At 38.6% G+C, this 10,246-nt stretch overlaps 1 protein-coding gene across 2 annotated transcripts; it reads right to left on the bottom strand.

The window, feature by feature from the left end:
- Window positions 1-152: 152 nt before the first annotated feature.
- On the bottom strand, window positions 153-10,038 carry ndufv3 (NADH:ubiquinone oxidoreductase subunit V3). 2 transcript variants are annotated; one of them, XM_067443379.1, is made up of 4 exons: window positions 9,928-10,038; window positions 9,443-9,554; window positions 3,779-4,957; window positions 153-437 (listed from the first exon to the last, which is right to left on the bottom strand). In XM_067443379.1, the coding sequence occupies exons 1-4, from the start codon at window positions 9,970-9,972 to the stop codon at window positions 283-285; spliced, it is 1,491 nt and encodes a 496-aa protein (XP_067299480.1). In that variant the 5' UTR covers window positions 9,973-10,038; the 3' UTR covers window positions 153-282. The 2 variants fall into 2 exon arrangements, with proteins under 2 accessions (XP_067299480.1, XP_067299481.1); XM_067443380.1 differs by having other exon boundaries at window positions 9,449-9,554.
- Between the last annotated feature and the right edge of the window lie 208 nt (window positions 10,039-10,246).

Raw genomic sequence — 10,246 nt, 5'->3', positions numbered from 1 at the left:
TGACAAAATAAATCAAATTAATAGTATAATAGTTTTACTTCTCAATTAATAAATCATAAAACATTTCAGAAATGTGTGGAACTGGACCGTGATGGAAATACAGCATTTAAAACAGAGGACAACAACAAAAAAGAACAAACAAACCACTCTGATGAAGTTAAATAATCTGTTTTAATTCCATAATAATAGAATTTTAGCGTAAAGCTTGAGATTATTCAGCAAAATATTTGAAGGACAAAAGAACATGGTTGTGGACAATAATACAGGCCGCACGATGAAGACTCAGTGCCTGCGTGCGGAAGGCTGTGGCAGCCGGTGTTTAGACATCTCTACATCCATATCAGCAAAGGTGTACTCGTTATATTGGTGGTGCTGCAGGTTCTTGTATGTGGTGTTGTCAAAGGTCTCTGGCTCTGGGGCTTTCTCAGGGGCTTGTTCTGTGGAAATTAATAATGTAAGAGATTAAATGCCAGTCACATGGAACTGGGGGGGGGGGGGGGGGCACCAAACAAAGTGCATCTGACAGCTATATAAAGACAAGAAGTTGTTTCAGAAAGAAAAGCCCATGTAATAAGTACAAGCCCAAAGAAAAACGTAAAAAGTAAATACTGAATTTGTTTTAGATTAGAAGATAATCCTGAATGAAGATATTCACACAAGGATGAATCAAAGTAAAAATTAAACTACATGCTAGATCAATTTAAAAGCATCACAGACGGAATAACATCTAAAATAATCAAGGAAGAGCTCTCCCGGTAATTTCTTTACACTTCAAAAGCATTTCTGAGTGAGGATCTTCACACCTTTCATGGTGTTACAATATCACTCCCAATCCTCAAGTGGTCCTTTACACAAAAGGTTGTGAGGGGCCTATAGCTTTTTAGACGTCTGACAGTTTCTTTCACAATAACCTTAATTACATTAAGATACAATTGACCTACAGCTCAATCAAACTGTAACAACAAGAACAGTCAACCAGGTGCTTATAAAAAGAGGATCTTTCCACATTACTCTGTTATTGTGCTACCATAAACATCAATACACACAACACTATAACAACCAAGATAAAGCATAACTGCACACACTGATAGATAAAACATCCCACATTCACATTCAATCTCAACATATGCACTTATTTATAATTTATTGAGCACCGCAGACAAAAACATATGTATATATATATCATGGCCATTAATTAAGAGTTAACTCTCGTTTTAAATCATGGCCAATTTAAACTGATTTGTTCCCTCATTTTGATTTAATTGAATCAAAGGGGGAAAAAAACTATTACTATCCTCAATTTACTATAAGAGAATGAACTCTTAAATCATGGCCATGATATATACGATATATATTCTCCCTGCATGTTGACTTCAGTCTTAACATGCTAAAAAACATTAATATTATCTTTAGCATAACATGATCACATAAACAATATTTAATTCACAAAACAAGAAAATGCATACATCGAGCATAAAATACACATCATATCTGGGAGTGGATATTCATATAGGGGCAGAAAGAGTGTGCTTTACATTGCTCATAAAAAGACATGCATAAAATAATAGGAAGGCACAAAAAAGCAAAAGTTTTTCTTACACTTATGGAGGGGTAAAACATTTTTTTAAGATATGTGTACAATTATGTAAAGTTTGCTTTATCCTAGATGTCCACTGGTGCGGATGAAACCAGTTCAACACCACTGCAGTTTATATAGTTTCAATACAACTTTTCAAACTAGAGCAATTTTTCAAAAGAGCATCTCTAAAACTGCAGCTCTTGTGGGGTTTCCCAGTCTGCAGTGGTCAGTATCTATCAAAAGTGATCCAAGGAAGGAACAGTGGTGAACCGGTGATAGGGTCATGGTTTATTGATGCACGTGAGGAGTGAAGGCTGGCCCATGTGGTCCAAGCAAACAGAAGCGCTACTGTAGCTCAAATGGCTCAAGAAGTTAATGCTGGGTCTGAAAGAAAGGTGTCAGAATACACAGTGCATCGCAGTTTGTAGCGTATGGGGCTGCATAGACGCAGACCAGTCAGGGGGCCCATGCTGACCCCTGTCTACCGCCAAAACAAGTGCCAACAGTGGGCATGTGAGCATCAGAATGGGACTATGGAGCAATGGAAGAAGGTTGCCTGGTCTGATGATTCACATTTTCTTTTACATCGTATGCGTTGCTTACCTGTGAAACACATGGCACCAGGATGCACAATGGGAAGAAGACAAGCCGAGAGGCAGTGTGATGCTTCAGGCAATGTTCTGCTGGAAAAATGTTGGTCCTGCCATCAATGTGGATATAACTTTCACATGTACCACCTACCTAAGAAATGTTGCAGACCATGTGCACCATTTCATGGAAATGGTATTCCCTGGTGGCTGTGGCCGCTTTCAGCCGAATAACGTGCCCTGCCACAAAGCAAAAATGGTTCAGGAACGGATTGAGGAGTACAAAAATGAGTTTGAGGTTTTGACCTGGCTTCCAAATTCCCCAGATCTCAATCCAATCGAGCATCTTCGGGATGTGGTGAACAAACAAGTCCGCCCCACCTTGCAACTTTCAGGACTTAAAGAATCTTCTGCTAACATCTTGGTGCCAGATACCACAGCATACCTTCAGGGGTCTAGTGGAGTCCATGCCTCAACGGGTCAGGGCTGTTTTGGCAGCAAAAGGGCGACCAACACTATATAAGGAAGGTGGTTTTAATGTTATGCCTGATCGGTGTGTATATATAACTTTGAAACCAAATGTATACTTTCAGCATTCAAAAACAATGTAAAAAACATTCATTAACCCAGTCACAGTCCTGTCTCAATGAAAGTGTGAAAACCGCATTTGAAGTAAATGTAATATGTGAAAATCTAATTTAAGTACTGAATCTACCAGAAGCACAAGCTTCGCTCTAATATCAACCCACAATCCACTATGTGAGCCTCAGTTTCCATTGAGAACGCATTGAAAACTTCAATTCAGCTCCTGTCAATCCGTGCCAGTGGACACAATAAATAAGGTGTTGATCATATGGATTATCAGGTGTTAGGTACTTAAAATTATGATTTGTTAATTGAGCCGGGTTGCCTAGCATATTTAATATGAGAAAAAATTCGGCAAAACAGTCAGTGAGTCACAACCATTCTACCCCTCCATTGTCCTTAATATAAAGAGTGTTCACACATAGACATTTTATCAATGATGTTAGTATTGTTAATTCAAGCAGGTGTTCCTATAGTCCTACTGTTAATGAAGAGTCATATCTTTAGGAAAAACTGATCAAATGGATAATACATCAACTTGATGGATGAATGAATGAATGGATGGATGGATGGATGGATGGATGGACAAATAGATGAATGGATGGATGTTGTCATGGATGGATGTGTGAACGACTCCTTAGAGTTAGACTTCTTGATGAAAGCAGAAATCCATAGCTTGATTAAAGTGACTATAATTCATTTGATACATTGTTAATTTCGCTCTAGATCTGCCAGACTACTTTGAGTAACCTCAACATAAGGAACAGTCGGTTTAGGTATAAATAACATATTCTAAAGTAGGCATGCAAAATCATACAAAAGTAAAAAACAAACAAAAAAAACCTAATTCACAAGCAAAAGAAAATTGAAGATCAAAAGTTGTGAAGCCATTTGAGCAAAAGCCTTAGTAAAAGCAATCCCACTGCAGCCATGAAAAGATATTAGTGTTAAATAAATGGTAAGAGAAATGTGTTTCTGTGATGTGATGAATCCAGAGAAAGAAACGGAGTAAGGATGTGCGGTGTACCCTCAGGTGTTTCCACTATCTCCGTCTCAGCCAGAGCCTCAACAGCATCAGCGGTCACAGGTGCAGGGTCTTCCAGCTCTTCTGAAGGGGCTGCCAGTGTTCCTGCCTCAGCTTTGGGTGCAGCCTCAGGAGATACTTCAGAACTAGCATCAACAGCGGTTTCAGCTACTTCTTCAGGCCTGGCTTCTGTAGTGACTTCTGGGACAGCTTCTGCAGAAACTTGGACAGCATCTTCAACTTTGATTACTGGTCCCTCTTCAACTTTGAATTCTGGTTCCTTTTCAACAGCAATCTCCTCCGTAGGAGCCGTTTTAATTTCTGTTGCAGTGTCCACTATCTTGTCAGGAGTGGCAACTATAATAGATTCACTGGAAACTTCAGGAATTGCTTCAGTCGTGGAGGATAATACAGGGGCAGGATCAATAAGGGTCTCCACTGATGTAGCACTTGGTGCAGGAACCTCTTCTGGTGTTGCTTTAGTCACATCTTCAGCACTTTCTTGAGCTTCTCCAAATGAGGCACTTTCAGGCTTTGCTCCCTCAACTTCAGGAACTGCTTCATTCGTGGAGGATAATACAGGGGCAGGATCAATAAGGGTCTCCACTGATCCCACTGGTGTAGCACTTGGTGCAGGAACCTCTTCTGGTGTTGCTTTAGTCACATCTTCAGCACTTTCTTGAGCTTCTCCAAGTGAGGCACTTTCAGACTTTGCTTCCTTATCTGTAACACCCACTTCTTCAATAGTCAGACCAGGAGCTTTATTCTCCTCTGCTACTTTCTCACCAGACTGCGCCGGTGTTTCAGTCTTTGGTTTCTCATCATCCGAATCAGAGTCTGAATCAGAATCACTGGAGGACGAGGAAGAGGTATTTTCTTGATCTTTCTGTACTTCTGCCTTAACATCCGAGGTCTTGCTTCCTTCACTTTCGGAAGTGGCTCCATCAGTTGGTGGGACGTCAGTGGTCTTTGCCTCTTCTACAGCAATTTCAGCTGCTGATGTTTCAACAACAGGACCGTCAGTTGTTGTCTCATTTGCAGTGGCTGTGGAAACCACTTCAGCAGTTTCAGTTTCACCTAAAGCTATGTCTTTGAGAAGAAATCCTGTGGCAGACAGCTTAGAAGGGAAGGCAACAGCGGACTTGTAGGCTAGAAGTGAGGCTCTCTCATCGGCCTCTATGGCTGAGGAAACGGCAAATGGGATAAAATTATATCAGATTGCTTTTTGATTACATTTGAGAAACCCTCCAGTTCAGTGCATCTATTAAACCCAGCAAACACCATAAGACCCCCCTTAAAAAGTGCCTTTTTTAAGGATAGTCAGAACACTCTGCAGCCATCTTGGTAAGCCCTCCCAAGTAACTATTTTCTAACTAGGCAATAGGCATGCAAGTACAGCTCTATTTGAATGTAGAAAGACCAAGTTTGTTTGTTATGTTTCAATTAAGTCTTTCCCCACCAGCGTTTTTAAAAAAAAAGTTGCCAGCCACCACCAGCATTGTTTTGGGGATAATTTTCACAAAATCTTCATGGACCCCATCTGAATCTGAATTATATCATAATATCTGGATTCAGAATGATAATCAGAAAGAGTCCTATATCACATCCTGGGTCAACATTTCATTTAGTAACATTAGGTCGTTTTGATGTATATGCTGTTTAATGTTCATGATCGCATCATTTTACATATGCATCAGCCTACATATGCTACCGCTTGTTTTTTTTGTTTTTTTCACTTGGAGATTATGTACTCTTTCAGAAGATGTGTAATAGTGCCCCCTATCATATAAAAGTGAAAACACGGAAAGCCAGGAAGCGTTCTCATACATTTCTTTTTATAAAATGTTTTTTTTTGGTGTGTGTTGTGTGTTGCTGTATGTATGTGAATACTGCAGTCTATATAAAGAATTGCCTTCAAGGAAAATAAAGTTCAAGCTAATAATGGAAATGTCCGTCAATGGTGGGGAAAGAGTTAAATACATCAAATCGCCAATAAAGTTTTACCAAAATGCAAACTGGGGTTCTTCAGCTGAAACCAGGCTAAAAACAACATTTTCAAGGCTGGGTTCAGCTAATGAGCATACATTCTAGAGCAATACTTTAATTTAAAGACCACATGAGTTTTGTGCTTTTAAGTCTATGTCTGTAAATCTTGAAGCTATCTACTCTACCTTTAAAAGTCTTGGGTCAGTAAGATACTTTTTTTTTTTAAATAGAAAGAAATTAGTGCTTTTAATTGGCCTGGCAGGAGCTAGATATTTTACTTAAAAGTTTTAATTATGGATATTTTTCTTTCAAAAACCCATCAACGTGCTTCAGAAGTCCTTTATTAACCTCCAGTCACACAACAGTGTAGATGTTTTTTCTCATGTTTTCTAACGCATCGTTTTACGACACCAGAGGTCTAAAGTGTGGCTACACTTTATAAAAGTGGATGCCGAGTCACCAAAGTGCAACATATGTGATAAGAGTATTGCACCCAAAGGTGGTGGTGTACTGACACTAGACGCTCTGAACTGTGCCTGAGTGCGCTTGAGCCCCAAAGCCCAGTTCGTTTGGCCGGCCCTGGCCCGCCGAAGAGGAAGAGAGATGAGCCAGACCACGGTTCGATTGCGCTCGAGCGCGGTTCACATGCAGTGTGAGCGCTAACCACGCAAGAGCGTCGTTAATCAATATATATTTAGGTTTATAACAGGCCTAGTTATCACCTTATTGATTAACATGAACTTGCGAGTAAAGCTGTTTATTCCTCCGTCAAAGTCAGCTGCTTCCGTAATAATCTTCTGATACGTGCAGTGCAGTCAAGTGAAAATCGCTGCACGGTATAAATGATAAGTCTATTATGCAGTCTTTTAGAGAAAGCGCCTTCTGTTCTTCTTCAGAACAAAAAGTTGCAGAATGAAGCAAGACAGCGAGAGAGAAGGGAGGGGGGACAATCGTGCTCAGGGGAACACTTGACAGATAAGTGTAATTTCACTACTTAAACCGAATGCATCCCCAACGCATCCCCATAATTACCACTTTATGTTAGCTTGTGCTGCTAGTCGGTTGCATATGGTATCAAAAAATTTTTTTCGTTAGGAACCCGAATCGAAACTGAGGTATCGAAATTGGCACCGGATCAAAATATTTTGGACAATATCCAGCCCTACAGCAGCCATAACATAGAGTAATGCCTTAACATCATGCTATGGTTTAGCATGGTTTCCAGAGATCTGGAGCTGATTCGGGGTAGCTCGGTGGTTTATGACTGTTTTCTCGCGGCGCGCTGTCTTTTAAGGGGCCGTTCACATATCACGTCTTTTGCGCGCTCAAGTTCATTATTTCCAATGTAGGCGCGCGATAAGCGCTCTTATAATGGAAGCGACGCGCTCGTTTTATCCAGGCGCGTACGCACCGCATCGAGTTAAAAACATCTCAACTTTTCAGAATGCCGAAAGCGCAAGAATATCAGACCTGAACCAGGACGTTGGTCACCAGATCACACGGAAACCAGTTAAACCGTAACACCGGAGAGCGCCGAGTGTTTTCCTCTGAGGTGCTCGCGCATCGCCGTTGTGCTGCCGTGGTACACCATATCGGTTTTGCAGAGGGAACAAAGGGCCATTTTATTTGTCCTCTGTTTAAAATATTTCCATACTTTTGATAACAGTGATCTCTGTTTTTGTGATAGAATGCAACTTTCTCCATTCCCTGTATGCAATTACGCGAGATGTATACAAACAGTGTGACGTGTCGACGCATTTCACGCACGTCGACGTATTTTTGTAGTCGACGTAATCGATGACGCCGACGCGTCGTTGCAGCACTAAGCAGATCGATAGTGTACAAAATTACATAGTGTAGCTTTAAGCTCTAAGATGTTCCTAATCACCTCTAAAGAACAGAATGAAATATGGTGCACATTTTGCTTGCCAATAAATAAAGAGTTGTCAATTCATGATACTCTCATCTCTTAAGTTGAATACTTAATATGCATTGTTGTTAAGAAATACTACTACTACTACTACTACATGATTTCTAATTCTATTCATCATGTAGTTGAAGTATTATTTATTGGTGATTGTCCCTAAAACCCTGATCGTAGCACACTTAATTTCAAATAAATGCTGTTCTTTTGAACTTTTTATTCAAAGAATCATGTAAAAAAAAAAACTAAAATATTAAGCAGCACAACTGTTTTCAACATTGTTTCAACATTAAAAAATGTGTTTGTTTTTTGCAGCAAATCAGAATATCAGAATGATCACTGAAGAAATCATGCTGAAAATACAGCTTTGCATCACAGGAACAAATTACATTTTAAAACATATAAAAATAAAAAGATTAATATTTGATATCCTTATGTTATTTTAATATTATTGTAATAATATTTCACAATATTACTGTTTTTACTTTTTGATCATTTTTGCATTTTGATCAAATAAATGTAATAAATGTCTCAGTGAGCATTAGAAGCTGTTCTCAAAAACATTCAATCTTACTGACCCCAAACCTTTGAATGGCAGTAGTGTATATGTTAGTGTACTACTAAAAGATGACAAATCTTTTTCTAAATATGCACATTTGAAATGAACAAATAATGCTGATCCATGAAATATTCTGATACAGGGGTATCTTTAAGGGCATATCCAAATTTTGCAGGTCCAATACAATGCTCTCTTGATTGAGAATGTTCCCTAAATTATAAACTGATTAGCAGCAAATTTAGCTTATGGTACTACCAATTGAAAATATTGAAAGTATTACAAATCTAATCACCTTCAATAGTAAAACATTGAGGAAACCCTTGACCAATGATAATAATTTAAGACATCTTCAGGAGAAATTAGTGTCAAATTTTAAACCATTTAGTATAACTGCAACTGCACAGGCTTACAATTGTACGTCATCACCCATTTAAGACAAAACTAAATGGTGCTTTTGATTTTCTTCCACAGCAATGAACATGCAAATGTCATGGCAGATGCTGTTGAATGTGCTTAAAGGTGCTGCAAGGTTTATTTTTATTTTATTACCACACATACATGTCCCTATTTTAATACCGTAATATTAGTTCTGAGAAATTTGCTAGGGTCTAATAAATTAAATCTTATTATATATGATACATGCTGAACAGACATTTAAAGGGTTTATTGTAATTTAAGTACACAGTATAGAGCTAAATGTGTAAATAAACCTCTGTAACACATTTAAAAATAAATTACTTGTATTTTTCCGACACTATGATGTAGTCAAAAGTTCTAAGCACACTTGTAGTCTTTAAGCCCACTTGAACACTTATAATGCAGGAAATATGTAGTGTAAGTAGACAAGTGGTCAAGTGTAAAGACTGCAAGTGTGGGTATGGGACTGGCCCTAATTATGGAAGATAATGCAAAACAGCTCAAATCACTTACAGTACCTCTAAGCACAAATGGTGATTAAACATATAATCATGCTGTAGACGCATCACATGTGAGATTGGTTATAGTATGTGAACATTAAACAAACAGGGCTGTATTTCCCAAAAGCAATGTAAGCCTAAGTTGATCGTAGAACAACAGCCACCTACTATGGCTAGGTTTAACTATGGCTTATATTGCTTTTGGGAAACACAGCCGAGGACATTCAGGAGAATTCAAACTTGAGATGGGAGATTTATGGGGGGAAAAAGCATGCCCTTACTCTTACTTGAAGCCTTTGCCTTTTTAGGTGTTTTGGGTGGGACATCCCCTTTAGTGCACAGTGCTGCAACAAATGAGGTCCTTGGTGTGCTCCAGCTGTCACGCAGGAGACACTGTATGAACACAGAAAGATATATTATTCTGAAACATTAGATAATTTATCACAACACACACACACACACACACACACACACACACACACACACACACACACACACACACACACACACACACACACACACACACACACACACACATTATATAAACAAACTTTTATGTTAGATGCGATTCATTGATTTGACAGCACTATGTATTTCACTGATATAGCTTAGCTATACATCCGCATACCATTAGGTTATGACGGACACAAGTCCATTTTTATCGTGTCTTTATTAAAATCTCATTCGAAAGGCACGTGATCAATAGAACATTTACAAAGTATCTCTATAATCTCTATAAATATCAGCAAGATTAGTCTAGTATTACCTTGACAGATCCGAGTCGACCTAACCTGAGGAGGGAAGTCGCCATCTTTGTTCTCCTGTTATTATTGTCCGTGTGGAAAATGAAATTCACGACTCGGTTCTCGTCATCAATCGTTTCCTAAAAATGTTATTTTTTATTTGAAAAGCCTGGAATAATAAAATCTTTCATTATTTTAAATAATAAAATGTAAAATTATTTAGCGTATTTTTCCTTGTCATTCCTGGTATTTGGTGCGTTTTGGGCATCATACAATTTAGAAAACTAAAACAAATAATACTTTTTGTGTGTGCGTAATCATGATACGAGGACGTAAATCATT

Source organism: Pseudorasbora parva, chromosome 5, assembly GCF_024679245.1.
Source record: "Pseudorasbora parva isolate DD20220531a chromosome 5, ASM2467924v1, whole genome shotgun sequence".
Lineage (NCBI taxonomy): Eukaryota > Metazoa > Chordata > Actinopteri > Cypriniformes > Gobionidae > Pseudorasbora > Pseudorasbora parva.
The sequence above is the reverse complement of the archived record's forward strand: the minus strand, read 5'-3'. Positions and strand labels throughout refer to the sequence as shown.

What these genes read in the sequence shown, in the direction of transcription:
- ndufv3 (XM_067443379.1), bottom strand. Translation starts at nt 9,972, where the DNA reads ATGGCGACTTCCCTCCTCAGGTTAGGTCGACTCGGATCTGTCAAG. An exon ending in GTCGACTCGGATCTGTCAAG is followed by an intron (nt 9,555 to 9,927) that starts GTAATACTAGAC and finishes GTGTTCATACAG; the next exon opens with TGTCTCCTGCGTGACAGCTG. An exon ending in GGCAAAGGCTTCAAGTAAGA is followed by an intron (nt 4,958 to 9,442) that starts GTAAGGGCATGC and finishes CCGTTTCCTCAG; the next exon opens with CCATAGAGGCCGATGAGAGA.